The 13,729-nt window shown below is 51.0% G+C and overlaps 7 protein-coding genes across 7 annotated transcripts; 3 read left to right on the forward strand and 4 right to left on the reverse strand.

Annotated features, from left to right (window-relative positions):
- Window positions 1-140: 140 nt before the first annotated feature.
- COCCADRAFT_86184 (uncharacterized protein) lies at window positions 141-1,224 on the forward strand (the record flags this gene model as incomplete). Its single annotated transcript, XM_007710308.1, has 2 exons — window positions 141-350; window positions 406-1,224. The coding sequence occupies 2 exons, from the start codon at window positions 141-143 to the stop codon at window positions 1,222-1,224; spliced, it is 1,029 nt and encodes a 342-aa protein (XP_007708498.1).
- A 182-nt stretch (window positions 1,225-1,406) lies between these two features.
- COCCADRAFT_86233 (uncharacterized protein) lies at window positions 1,407-2,852 on the reverse strand (the record flags this gene model as incomplete). Its single annotated transcript, XM_007710309.1, has 2 exons — window positions 1,407-1,575; window positions 1,618-2,852. The coding sequence occupies 2 exons, from the start codon at window positions 2,850-2,852 to the stop codon at window positions 1,407-1,409; spliced, it is 1,404 nt and encodes a 467-aa protein (XP_007708499.1).
- Window positions 2,853-3,837: 985 nt separating this feature from the next.
- Window positions 3,838-5,859, reverse strand: COCCADRAFT_85999 (uncharacterized protein; the record flags this gene model as incomplete). The annotated part of the gene is made up of 2 exons (XM_007710310.1): window positions 3,838-4,264; window positions 4,316-5,859. The coding sequence occupies 2 exons, from the start codon at window positions 5,857-5,859 to the stop codon at window positions 3,838-3,840; spliced, it is 1,971 nt and encodes a 656-aa protein (XP_007708500.1).
- Window positions 5,860-6,556: 697 nt separating this feature from the next.
- COCCADRAFT_1856 (uncharacterized protein) lies at window positions 6,557-7,133 on the forward strand (the record flags this gene model as incomplete). The annotated part of the gene is made up of 3 exons (XM_007710228.1): window positions 6,557-6,579; window positions 6,640-6,710; window positions 6,763-7,133. 3 exons carry the CDS (start codon window positions 6,557-6,559, stop codon window positions 7,131-7,133), a joined length of 465 nt encoding a protein of 154 aa, XP_007708418.1.
- Window positions 7,134-7,844: 711 nt separating this feature from the next.
- COCCADRAFT_33539 (uncharacterized protein) lies at window positions 7,845-8,907 on the reverse strand (the record flags this gene model as incomplete). The annotated part of the gene is made up of 3 exons (XM_007710267.1): window positions 7,845-8,180; window positions 8,239-8,663; window positions 8,730-8,907. The coding sequence occupies 3 exons, from the start codon at window positions 8,905-8,907 to the stop codon at window positions 7,845-7,847; spliced, it is 939 nt and encodes a 312-aa protein (XP_007708457.1).
- Window positions 8,908-9,646: 739 nt separating this feature from the next.
- On the forward strand, window positions 9,647-11,165 carry COCCADRAFT_23160 (uncharacterized protein; the record flags this gene model as incomplete). The annotated part of the gene is made up of 3 exons (XM_007710245.1): window positions 9,647-10,282; window positions 10,339-10,948; window positions 11,038-11,165. The coding sequence occupies 3 exons, from the start codon at window positions 9,647-9,649 to the stop codon at window positions 11,163-11,165; spliced, it is 1,374 nt and encodes a 457-aa protein (XP_007708435.1).
- Window positions 11,166-11,456: 291 nt separating this feature from the next.
- On the reverse strand, window positions 11,457-13,209 carry COCCADRAFT_86101 (uncharacterized protein; the record flags this gene model as incomplete). Its single annotated transcript, XM_007710311.1, has 3 exons — window positions 11,457-11,639; window positions 11,769-12,623; window positions 12,679-13,209. 3 exons carry the CDS (start codon window positions 13,207-13,209, stop codon window positions 11,457-11,459), a joined length of 1,569 nt encoding a protein of 522 aa, XP_007708501.1.
- Window positions 13,210-13,729: the final 520 nt, after the last annotated feature.

The raw sequence follows: 13,729 nt of genomic DNA on the forward strand, positions 1-13,729 counted from the left end.
CGGGCTGCAATCTATTCCGCGCGCGCCCTTGATTTCCTCCTTCACTGAGTAGATTGAATTCCTCAGGCACCAATTTCCCGTACCTTTTTCTCTTTCTTTTTGGTTGGACTGCTGGCCAGCATGCATATCGTTGTTGAGCAATGATCTTCTCTTCGTACTACCGCTCTTTACTTTTCTTTTCATCATGTTTAATACTCAGAGCTGGCGATGCTCAGATGCTGGGGTCGTGGTCTCCAGGCCAAAGAGAACTTCATGTGCGACAGAATGGCAATAACAACGGCCCTGATACAAGCGCATTCACTATCGTTAACGGAAGAATCTACACGCCTGGGTTGGGAATAATACTAGCAGTACGTCACCTGATATCCTAGCGGAAAGGCACACCAGGCTGACAAGAAGCCACAGCCTCAGCCTTTCACGCCTATGGGTGGCGATTTCCTGCACATTGCCCTCGATGTGTCAGGTGACGGCAAATTGCCTGTTCCTCCACGCAACATTGCCGACCCACTCACTCAAGTCTTCAACTTCACTCTCTTCTTGACCTCAACAATTACCCAGAAGAACTTCACAATCTCTAATATAACAACCTCCACACCACCCTTCGCGGACATACTCGACCAAGAGCTTGGCCAAACAGTCAAGCACATCAACTTCGAATGGCCAGACTGTCTCGTCGGCGATGGTAATGACGAGGAAGGTGCAACAGCAAGAGGCGACTACAACATCAGTATTCACCAAAACTACCGACTCAACGGTGTAGATCGATACACGATTTTCAATCTCCCTATTAGTGTTACCAACAGTATCCAGCCGTTCCCCGGTGCAGGCCAGTTAACTACCAAGCCCGCGCCAGGCCCATTGAGCGCAAATGGGGGCCGCATGCAGTGTGCCATGATTGAGAATCCGCTAGTGGACTTTCAGGTGCAGGTTAACAGTGTGAATAACCCACCTGGGCAGCCCATGCGAGATATCCAGATTCAAACTAGCCCGCGAAGTGATGGAGGGCAGGTTGGTGCAAATGGCCAGGACGACGGATCGAGGGGGACGGGAGGGGGACAGAATGGAGGCGTAAGTGGGCAAGGCGAAATAGCACCAAACCAAGGCGCAGGTAGTAGTCGTCCTGCATTGGGCGCAGCAGTGAGGATGTCTAGTGAGTCACTTTCTGTGGTCATGATCGGCATGTTGGGGGTTGTGGTGGTGTTATTTACATCTGTGAGCTTGTGAGGCCTCAGCCCCTGACAGAGTGGTGTCTGATCAGCTGACGCAAGACTTGTGGATATGTATATCTAAATACACCATAGAGCCGTGTCGACATGGGTATATATACAGCATTTTGAAAATGAAGAAATAGAAATATATGAAGAGAACACAAAGTTTATTGCTCACACATTATAAGAGAAAAGGTATTATGAAGCCAGGGTATCACTCTTCCTCCTCTTCCTCGCACTCTCATCCTCTACCATCCCCTCTCCAACCTCGCTCTCCGCCCTCTTCCTCTTCTCCTCCCTCGTAACCTCCTCATCCGCCGACCTTTCTGTAACAAACAACGTACTCGCCGTCTCCCTAACCACATTGCTCCCCTCATCCTCCTCCTCGCTCTCACCCCCAATCCCCAACTCCACCGTGCCCCCCTCGGGATCCGCCAACGCAGTCTGAATCTTCTCCAACCCCATGCGATCCCCCTCTACCGTCTCACTGATCTCCGGATCAACCCAGCCCTCCGTGTAACTGCCCCCAAAATCAATAATCCACAGCTCAGACTCTGCGTCCACCATGAAATTATCCGCTTTTGCATCACCCCACACAATCCCATGCTCATGCAGCGTTTTGATATAAGCTTCGCTCTTGCGACTCCACTCTGCGCGCGCACCGGCGTCGACGCTGGAGCGCAGGAGCTTAGTCAAGGGCGTTGGGTATCGGATATTCTGGAGTAGCATGCCCATTGCTTGTGTTTTGCTGTTGCAGAGGGAGACAAAGCCGAGGAGGCTGGGGAATTTGATGTCGAGATTCAGTGTCTCGAGTTTGCGGAGGATGTGGATTTCGCGTTTGACGGAGTCGGGTTGAGAGGGGACGACGGGCTTGAAGAAGTAGACTGTGCCGGTGCTTTTGTGGATGACTTGGCCGGGGTGCGCTGGGGGTGGCATGCTGACTTCGGATTGCACGATTAGGTCGTTGGGGTTAAGCCAGGGGAGGTTGTAGTTTTGGATGTATTTCGGCATTTTGAGGCGAGGGACGAGGGCTTCGATTTTGGCTTCGAGCTCGGTTGTTGTTTCGAGAAGTTGAGGGGATAGTTCACCGTTGGTGATTTGCATGCTGTAGAAGTATGTTGGGCCATGATACCATTCGTACAACGTAGATTCCTCTGGTTCGCGATTTGGGGGTGCATCGGTTTTCGTGATGTCTGCAAGTGCTCCGAGTATCCAGTTTCGCAGCTCCAAGCCTGCACTGGCTGAATCTTGGTCTAGGTCTTCTCCAACCTCCTCGTCCTCCTGATCATCTTCCACAAATTCATCGTCATCGCCGTCTGCTGTGATGTCGACACCACTGTCTTTGCTGTCTGAACCCTCTGAGCTTTCCCTGCTCTTGTTCTTGCTTTTCGCCTTGCCACGATGGACTCTGGCCTGTTGCTCTTCAGCTAACTCCTCTTCCCTTTCTTCTGCCTCACGAAGTGCTGATATCTTATCAAGGTATTCGTAATACAATGGCTTCTCGCGGGACTTTTTCAATTCGTTCGGATCAACCATGACATGGTAGCGAACATCGTTGATGAGAGTTGTCAAGGCACAGCTGTCATCTTCGTCGTAGGAAAAGTGTAATGTGTGAGCTTTGGTCTTGGTAACAGATTGTGCCATTGTTGGATAGTAAAGAGAGATTTGGGTACTTTGAAGTGTATACGATGGAAGGGCAAGATTGTGTCCTCATACAAGACAACTGACCGTACACCCATGTATACCTCAACTCCCAACCTCCTCTACATCCTATAGAACCATGATCTTACATCACCGTTGTTTTCTATCACCGACCTCATCGAATTCCCAAAACGGGATGACATACCATCATGGCTTTGTTTGACCCCTGCATCGACATCATCGATATGGTACTAATCTTCAGGTACGATCGGTCGAGGGGCGTGTGGTGGCGCCAGGAATGGACATGAGTGGTTCACTTTATCTAGTGGCTTTTACTACGCAACGTTAGGGCCATCGATATGAAACTGAACGATATTAAAAAGGTTGGGTGTGAGGAAAGGAGATTGGCATGACGCGTTGACGCGCGATCAGATGTCATGACGTCAAGTAGTAGTACTAAGTACAAGCTGACCGAAAGCATTAGTGTTTCTGCGACAACAACACCAAACACTAGCGGTGTCCATTTTGCTTATTTTAGTTTTTCAATCACTTGCATGGTCTTGGAAGAGATGTATGGGGGAGTTAGATAAGGATCAATTGAAAAGCATCCAAACGTTGTCGCATTGCTACGGAGGCGCTCGTCTGTCATTGAGATATGTCGCTGGCAGACATCCTGCACTCATTCACGCGTTCAACCGTCAGATATCCCAACCGTATACGCCTTTTTAAAATAACAAATATGCCGAACAAAGGAGCGTAAGCCTACACCCTACGGTCCCTACAGTGGCAGCAGAAGAAGCGAAACATGTGTCTCTCATAAAAAAAATCTCTTGACAATGCCAAGATCCTGAGAGCCCGTCCCATGAGTTCGAAATAAATGCGTCGGACCATCTCCCAGAGATTACACATACGCCAAGTCATTATAGGTTCGTAACATCCAAAACAATATCATACAGCCTCGCACATGTCTTCACGTTGGGAAGACTGTTTACACAGTGAAGTCCAAAAGGTCGTACGCCGACGAGTCCAGAGAAGTAAAGTCGCTCATTGCCTTCATCTCGAGATCAAACTGCGAGTAGGAAGTATCGGGCATACTGTCGAAGAGCTCATCCAGATTGTCCTTGGAGTCAATCGGTGAGGTTGGTGGTGTTGTGAACTGACTTGACTGGACAGACGACCGCGAAGGCGATGCCGTTGCCTTCAAAGGACTAGGTTGGACGGGCGCATGTGAGTCATTTGGCGACCCAGCAGAATTTGGGCGCATGTCAGCAGGCGACATTGGGGGTGTATGAGAGTGCTGAGAGAGTTGTTGAAGAATGTTCATAGACGCAGAGTCGTTGGCGTAGGAAGTTGAGCCAAAGCTCGACTGGGAGAGGCCAGCATCTTCAGGATAAGGGCTTGATGAGCTCTCAAAACTGTATTGTTTGTCAGATTTGGACAGTGACAGGATTGGTAGAAGAACTAACCTGAAAGGATCTACAGAAGAGTGCATGGAGTCATTGTAGCTCTGTGAGTCCGAAAGCAGCTGAGGGAGATCTTGTGATTGAGCTGGCTCAAAGCCAACTAGCGGTGAAGGAGACCGAGCATCCGAGTTTGGCGAACCAGCTGATGATGAAGGTGCTGACACAAGGGCGCGTCGCGTTCTGCTGGCCTTGTCGACGCGTTGCTCCATATCCGGCCGATTCTTCTTCGGTCGGCCACGCTTGGCCTGTCGACGAACTGCATCGGGGAATCCACCGACACACATGCCACGCTGGCGATGGCGCGTAAGAGCGTCCTGTCGTGCAAACCCTGCACCGCACGGGCACTTGTATGGCTTGTTGCCAGAGTGGATCTTTGCGTGGCGCTTCAGGTCGTGTTGTCGAACGAAGCACTTACCGCATCCGTTGCACTTGAACTGGCGGTCACCAAGATGTGTTTGGATATGCGATCGAATGTTTTCCCTTCGTCCAAAGACCTTGCCGCAGCCTTGGTACAGGCAGGTCCACTTACCGGTCGTCGCGTCTTGCTCACTAATGTATCTTTGAACTTCCTCGGGCGCGATACCAGTGTACTCGTAGCTAGCGTCCACATCCAGGTCGTTGAACATTTGAGAGGGCGCAAACTGTTCAATGGGTGTTTGCAAGCTGTTAATGGGCACTGCGCTTTGGGGAGTAGGCAACAAGCCGTGTGATTGCGCGAAAACCATCTCTTGGTTCTCTTCGATGTTCTCCAAGATAGATTGAGCAGGCTTTTGTCGTGGCGAGGAGACGGGCGACGGCGACAAGGCGTCGGATGTGTAGTACGAAGATGAGTCGTAACCAAGGTCCACTTCTGGGTTTTCAAAGTCGAATGTCATGGCTTTTGAGGTAGGCTCGAGATTAATGTCGGACATGCCGGTAAAGGCAGCTGAGAGACCATTTTGACTGAAAGATTCATGGCTTGGCAACTGCGCTGGCTTCTGTGGGGTCGAAGTGGGTGTAGGTAGAATGTTGATGAAGACTTGTCCACATGAGCCATACACAGACTGAATGTGCTCGTGGAGTTCTTTCAATTGCTGTTCAGTTGGGGGTTTAGAGGGGGAAGAGGGAAGCTGCGTGGGAGATTGCACGCGGGTTAACCTTGAGGGAGTCCGCGGTGTTGATGAAGTGATCTGTACTGGGGATGCCAAGAAGGTGTCCTGGGGGCCCGGCTGGGGCTGTCTGTGCGTCTGCGCTACTTGCATAGAATGCTGTGATGATTGTCCTAGATTGTTAGTATTACTTACCGTACTGTCTTCCTGCTGGAAGGAGGGGATGTCGAAGGGTCCTGGTCGTTGGGCGTATTCCTGGTATTGGGCTTGTCGCGCGGCATGGATGGAGTCTAGGTTGAGGCCGCGTAGATCCAAGCTCATGCCGGTCCGGTGTGATCGTCGTATTTTAGCAGGCGATGGGCGTACTGTAGGCGCGTCGAAAACAGTTGGTGTCGAGTTTTGTCGACGGTGCTGAATCCGTTGGCGCTGGATGCCGGCTGGCATATTTGTGGACAGCATATCTTATGCAGGTCGAGTCCGGAATCGGTTCTCGAGGATGGGGGAAGTCCTATTGGGTCCGAAACTGATGCATGTTAATGGTCATGTTACTTTGAAGTCGCAGTGTCGAGAATGCGAGCTTGGACGTTGGAATAAATGGATATCCAGACTTACCTCACGCAGTGCAAGCGGCGCTCCGCCGGGCGGTCGGTGTCCTTATGGTATCCTCAGTACAGATGCAATCTCCCAGTAGCCTGCGTCAAGTAAGTAATGGGCCGAAGCCTGTGCGACTAAGTCTGAAGACAAAGAAGTGTTTTAGTGTGAGTCGCTAAACAAAGCAATTGATACTAGAGATGAAGAAAGTGTGGGTGCAGAAGATGGAGAGTAAAGTGGAGGATAATAAAAGTAGCGCAGGCGGGGACAGCTGAGTATTACCGTATGAGGTCAGGACACAACAATCGCTGGCATATCCGTCACCCCAGCGACGGCTAGCCGCCCATGGCCGAGGCTGGCGCTAGTATATCCACCGCGCCTGGGCACAATCACGTGCTTTTCGATCTGCATCGCGCACGGATGCTGCTGTCGCCGCCCGCCGTGCTCGCTTACGAGATCCACACGAATTTCATCCACCCGAGCACTTTCCCGCCGACTTTTTCTTTTCACACCCTTTCTGCATCACGCTGAGGAAAGCAATCAAGACACGATTGCTTAGGCCGCCATGCAGATCTTCGTGAAGACCCTGTAAGAGGATACCCGCGCACAGCAGTAGCAGCAGCTCATTCAGAACTAATACGCTGGCAGTACGGGCAAGACTATCACCCTTGAGGTGGAGTCGTCCGACACCATCGACAATGTAAAGGCCAAGATCCAGGGTACGTACAGCTCAGCGAAGATGCTTGGACTTCGCCATCTGACAGTCACCAGACAAGGAGGGCATTCCCCCGGACCAGCAGCGTCTCATCTTCGCCGGAAAGCAGCTCGAGGACGGCCGCACTCTTGCCGACTACAACATCCAGAAGGAGTCGACCCTCCACTTGGTCCTCCGTCTCCGTGGTGGTGGTAAGAAGAGGAAGAAGAAGGTCTACACCACCCCCAAGAAGATCAAGCACAAGCGCAAGAAGACCAAGCTAGCTGTGCTCAAGTACTACAAGGTCGACGGTGATGGCAAGATCGAGCGCCTCCGCCGTGAGTGCCCCCAGCCCGAGTGCGGTGCTGGTGTCTTCATGGCCGCTATGCACAACCGCCAGTACTGCGGAAAGTGCCACCTCACCTACGTTTTCGACGAGGCCAAATAAGCGCGCCACTACCGGGGTACGCGACACGATCGATAACGAGTAACGGCATCATGGCATGGCTGGGAGGAGCTGAATAGATTCCACCGCATTGTCGGACATGTACCATCAATCAATCAAAAAAACTTGTCATGGACCAGATAAACAGTCAATGGTTGTATATGTGAATGCTCATGTTGTCTTGCCCGCACTGACGTCAGGTTCATAATCTATTCGCTAATATGGTTGTCCGTGCTTGGTGAAATGAAAGCCCGTATTGGTGGCGCTAGGACCAGTGGGCTGATTGCTGATTGCTGATAACCTGATAGTAAGTACTAATTAAGCGGATGTGGTCGGTCGCCTGTTGCCATGGCGTCTTGCGGACGAATAACCTATTTTTGGGTAGATGCGTTTCAGCGCTGATCCGTTATTCTACTGTCATTGGAGCGTATGCTTCAGCTAGTGCACTCTCCAATGAGTTATACGATCATCGAAAAATCGAATGGAAATATGCAAATGTTCTCATGGATAAGAATAGAGAATCAAATTTGGTATACAGCAAGTCATTTCACAGACACAGGCATGAGTGAAGTCGGAATATTTTGTTATTTAGACATGAGTGGAAAGCTACGCATTTGCACGCTTGCACCTCGCTTTTTCCCAGAGGGTAGTTATACATGATTATGATGCGCGAAGAAGAGTTGGGGAGTCCATCATCCTTGTCGTATCATCTGCTTACTTCCTGTTCGCCCTCTGCTCTTTATCGGCATTACTCTGGCTGATATCCAGACCCAGACCCTTGCTGTCGAGGTAGATCTTGTTGCTGCTCTGCTGCAAGATGCTGGCAATGCTCCTTGCATTCTCAAACTCTCGTAGGTCAACGTAACTCCTGCTCTTCTTGATGGCGTCACCAATCAGCTCCGCGGAACGGGCCTCACCTTGGGCGCGAACGACTGTAGCTTGCTTCTCCTGGCGGGCCTTGTCGACAACGAAAGCGGCGCGCTGGGCTTCTTGCTGGGCAACCTGCTTAGCTTCTACAGCGGCAGTGAACTCGGGAGAGAAGGCAAGGTGCTACGATGATTTAGTGAATTGCGGAGTTTAGAGGGGAATTCTGACAAGGGCTACTCACTGTAAGGGAGACGTCGTCAAGCATAATGTTGAAGCGAGCGGCTCTCCTGACGAGGTTGTCCCGTACTAGCCTGCTAACGTTCTCACGTTGTGTAATAAGCTGGCTGGCATTGAATTGCGCCACCACACTCTTCAAGACCTCGTTGACGATAGACGGCAGAACCCTCTCATCGTAGTCCGTGCCCAATGTCCTGTAAATCTGAGGAAGCGCCTCGACCCGCGGTCTTGACAATACACGGCAAGTTATGTTGACCATCTGCAAATCCTTGGTGCCAGTGAGGGAAGCGACGTTTCGTGGTTTTGCGCGCACATCGTAGGTGATGGGAGTCTCGAACCAGGGAATGCGGAAGTGGGTGCCTTCACTGTAGATTTCCTTCTGCACGCCACCAATTCGGGTGTACTTGATTGCTCGGTGACCACCATCGACTGTAGCGGGTCAGCGTTCCATGATCACAGAATTGAGCATGCGCTCTTGCGCAAAGAGCAATATACCGTTGAACAGCGCATTATTTGCCATCCAAATTCCGCCACCGACAAGCAATAGTCCTCCGAGGCCTCCAAAGACACCCCTCGGTGGTCCGCCGCCGCCTGCCCCTCCAAATCGAGCGCTTCGTCGTGTCAATTCGTTTTGAAGGCGCGACCACGCTTCCTTTGGATCTGGTGCGGCCATTTTGGTCTTTTAGGTGAGAGGACGAGGATGGGGTGGGGTGAGGCGTCCAGGCGGCAACAATGGCGGATGAGCTCGGTGATGAGGTAGCGACGATGGAGAAAATGGTCATCGGCGAATCATGACCCCCGATACCAGGGCTCACGCCAAGCCAGACCCTCCGCATTGCGACATCGTTGCACTCGATGCCTGTCTTGTGCCTTGTTGTTTATACTTGTCTGTGCAACGTCTCGATTCTTCGGCGCAAACAGGTTGAAACATTTTTATTACTCCATGATTGGCAGCTGAACATCCTCACGGCCTTGTCGTCTCATCTTAGAGAGGGGCTTGCCACGGCTGTCGCATCGTGTTAGCGCAGGGACCACCCAATCAATGTGATATGGGGTAACCTTAAAGCACAGCTGTCCATAAGCCTCTCGCCCACATCGATTCTTAAGCCCTCTCTCTGCCCATTTGGTGGCACTTTTTCGATTCTTGTACATTGCTGTCCTTCTGTGATACCCAATTGCTATTTGTTTTTCCTCATATCCAAGTCAATCATCTTGTGAGTTGTGTGGAGCCTGGCGACGCAGGCGCGGTCGCTTGGATAGGATAGAGCACGACGTAGGTTTGATATTATATCAACAAATTCAATTGAATGTGGATTAACCCGAGAATATTAGAGAAAGGACCTGGGCCTTCTGTACATCATCTCCATTCCAAACCCCTATCATTCAAGACAGAGCTGTCACCTACCTCGACCATGTACGTCACATCGCGATCGCTACGGACCATTGCTTGGTCAGCCTTTGTGGTATACACAGCACGGGCCGATCATGTCATGGAGAATCTGAGTTTCGGGTATAAAGCGGGCGAATCTATTACACCTGATCACCACTCGGTTCCTCACTTCGTCGTCCAAGGCACAGACGACTATACACCCCAGATACTCTCGGATCGCATCATTCTTACACCTCCATACCCCGGCAATAGACGCGGTTCAATATGGGCTCAGGATGCGCTGTACCACAAAGGCGACTGGACTGCAGAACTAGACTTTAGGGCAACGGGAATGGAGCGCGGAGGTGGAAACCTACAGTTTTGGTATGTGAAGGACTCACAGGCGCACGAGACACCTGCAAGCTTGTATACGTCGCCCAAGTTTGATGGTCTGGTGCTGCTCATAGACCAGTATGAAGGTCATGGAGGATCTATCCGTGGTTTTCTCAACGACGGAACAAAGGACATCAAGTCCCACCCAGACCCAGACACGCTGGCTTTTGGCAAATGCGACTATGCATACAGGAACCGTGGCGAACTTACACCAATCAAGATGCATCATGCACAGGGCTTCCTTGAAGTTATCGTCGACGGGCAACTATGCTTCAAGACGGACAAGGTACGGTGGACTTGTCTATGGTCTACAGTTGTCCAGTACACTAACCGCTCCTCCAGGTCGAACTCCCTGAAGGCTATTACTTCGGAATCAGCGCCTCGTCCGCCGAGAGCCCAGACTCGTTCGAAATTCACAAATTCGTCGTATCCACCATAAACTCGCACATCACCAACCCACCGAGCCCAAACAAGAAAGACTACGCAAACTACGTAAACTCGCAGCAGCAGAAGCAGCAGAAGCACCAACAGCACCAACAACAGCAATCCAGGAGTACATCAGAAAACGGCTTCCCTCAGATAATCGACGACGTATCCGCAGACACCATCCGCGCCCAGCAAGAGCAATTCGCCGATCTCCACAACCGCGTCCAAATGGTCGACCACCACCTCGCAACCCTCCTCCACCGCGTCTACGAAGTCAAGCAAGCCGTAGATACTCTCACAGAAGAAAACAACGAGCGCTGGAAAGATATCAGTGAGCGCGTCCATGCAATCGACGCGCGCAGCGCCGGTACCATGCACAACGTCGAAAAGGTCGAACGCGCCACAGCGCAGATCCTGCGTGATTTGGAGTCCAAGGATTTCAAGGAAATGATGAATCAGATTCACCGGGCACTTGAGAGGAATCAGGATGGCGTTATTCAGGTTTTGCCGCATTTGATGGGTGCTGGTAAGTTTCTTTTCTTCTTTTCTTCTTTGATTCATAGATCCCCCTTTTTTTTCCTTTTGCTTGATCAGAGCTAAATTGTTTTAAAACAGCCATCACCAGCAAGGGCCCTAGCATGATGACCTTTTTGTTCATCGCCGTTGCTGTCCAAATCACGATTACCGGTGGATATATGCTGTACAAGAGGAGGAGAGACTCGGCTCCAAAGAAGTACTTGTAGATTTCTTAGCCCCGCTACCCTGGTCAGACGAAGTCGATTATTCGTTTTTTTTGCACTACAAAGGCGCATAGCGATTTCTGGGACGTAATCGGTGTACCATATGATTCACCTTGATGAAGAATTGGAAAGATGAGAGAGATTTGCTTTGATCATGACTTGTGTTTCTCTTTCGAGAAACGACTTCTTCTATCTTTGTGTGAATGTATGAATGCTCGGAAATGCCAGGAAACCCATCCAACGCCATCTATGCAGCTGTAACAACAATCAAATCTTGATCCTAATACCTTTCGATTACGCACTCATCTTTCTCGGCTCGAGCAACAACTTGCCCGACGGCCCACTCTTCTCCGAGAACCCTTCTGCGCGCGAGAAAACACGCTGGCCACGTAGCCAAGTCTCGCGCACCACACCCTTGAGTGTCTTATTCTCGTACGGCGAGACTTTGTTGCGGAAGAGCATGGTGCTGGGTTCGACCTGCCCATTTTAGTTAGCCATGTTATCCAAATACCACCACATATGAACATCTACATCCAGTCAAGCCGCGCAAAGCAAGGCAGACCATCCCCCAAAAATGGTAATATGAAAAGGAAGGAGAAAACATACCATGAACTCGGCCTCATCATCAAACACCACAATATCAGCATCAAACCCTACGCCGATATCTCCCTTGCTATGCTCCAATCCAACCTGCTTGGCAGTATTCTTGCAGCACCAACGCACGATGTCTTCAATGGAGAAGGAATTGTTATCAAAGCGCTTGGTACCTTCAGTCCATAGGATAGGAAGACCAAGGCCAACACTCGAAATACCGCCCCACGCGCCGAAAAAGTCGCCTTTGGCTGCCGATTCCTGGGTTTCGAGGTTGCTGGGCGTTTCTGACGATGACGACGCAGGCGCCAGATGTGCGGGTAGGAGCTTAATGTCGGGTGTACAAGGCGAGTGATCCGAAACGACGGTTTGAATGACGCCGTCAGCGGTGTCTTGAAGGAGTTCTTCCCAGAGGCCGTCTTGGTTTGATTGCGAGCGGATGGGGGGACAGCACTTGTGTCTTGTGTCTCCCTCCTTGATGCCTTCAGCGGCGAGAGCGAGATAGTGGAAGCATGTTTCTGCTGTGATTTTGACCCCGTCTGCGCGCGCCTTGCGGAGCAGAGGGATGGCTTCGATGGCAGAGAGATGCACGATGTGGAGTTGTAGCTCTGGGGCTAAGTGGGCTAGCGAGAGGATCTCAGCTACGGCGCATGTTTCGAAGGCGGGAGGTCGTGATTGCAGGAAGGTGTCATAGGATGTTAGGGCGCCTTTAGGGGCGAGAGGGGGTTCGGAGGTTTGGATCACGTCGCTTACGGAGTCGGCAATGGGTGGGATCATTTCGGCGTGGAACATGAGGGTAGTTGCCGAGTCTTTTAGTTCGAGCAGTGCTTTTTCAATGTCGAGGGAGGATACGGCGGGGAATTCCTCAACCTACATGGCGAGTGTTAGTGTCACATGATTGAATGTTGAAGTATACTAGACTTACACCACTCTCGCACAAGAAACCCTTGAATCCTCGAACACCTTCTTTGACCAGTGCTTTTAGATCACCTGAGTTGCCTGGAATGATACCCCCGTAAAAGCCGACGTCGACCCAGCATTTGCCTTGCGAGGCCTCGCACTTGATCTTGAGATTTTCAACCGTAGTCGTGGGTGGAATAGCATTTAGCGGCATATCGATGACAGTGGTGACTCCACCAAAAGCTGCTGCTCGAGTGCCAGTCCAGAAGCCTTCCCATTCTGTTCGGCCAGGCTCGTTGAGATGTACATGAGCATCAACAAGTCCAGGTAATAAGATGTGTGGAGAGTAGTCTGTGTATGGTGTACCTTCAGGGAAGTGCGTTTGAGGAAGTACTGAGTGGAAGATGGACGTAATTTTGCCAGTATTGTTCGATACAATAATGGTAGCCTCTGTAATTCGACCACCAACGACAGCTCTTGAAGAAGCTAGTACAGTGATGGGATGAAGAGGCTGGGCCTGAGAAGTGGGTGGAGGTGTCGTCGCGTGAGGGGCCATGTTGCGAGGCTGGAGTTGTGTTGAGTGAACTTGGAGCGGAAAGGAGAAAGAAGTAAAGACAGAAGACGTGGGACTATATAACACCGCGTCAGGAAGGTAAGAGCTATATACAGCCACAAGCCGGTTTCGGCGAACGCGGGGAAGTTGGGGTGGCTGTCGTCGGTGAGCTGCAGATAAGCGTTGATAAGACGCTGTCAATGATGCGCCAGGAAGTGTAAAAGAGGACTGGAGTGAGGTCTTTAAAAGAAATTGAGTAAATAGTGCTGGGAGAGAGAAGATGGGATTCTTTATTACAAAAGAACCCTGTGGTCAGATATATCGACTGTCAAAAAAACGCCAAAATCTGGGGTACAGTCCCTTATCTGTCCATGGCTAGGAGCCACCCCCGGGCTACTCTCGAAGCATTGTATATAAGGTATGGGTCTCGCTAACGCGAGCGCCGCGGGATAGTGGGCCACCGGCGCGCCCTGCGTTACATATTGCTCGATACTATCGAGTAACTACGATGAGGCGAGGCTAT

Source organism: Bipolaris zeicola (assembly GCF_000523435.1).
Source record: "Bipolaris zeicola 26-R-13 unplaced genomic scaffold scaffold_16, whole genome shotgun sequence".
Lineage (NCBI taxonomy): Eukaryota > Fungi > Ascomycota > Dothideomycetes > Pleosporales > Pleosporaceae > Bipolaris > Bipolaris zeicola.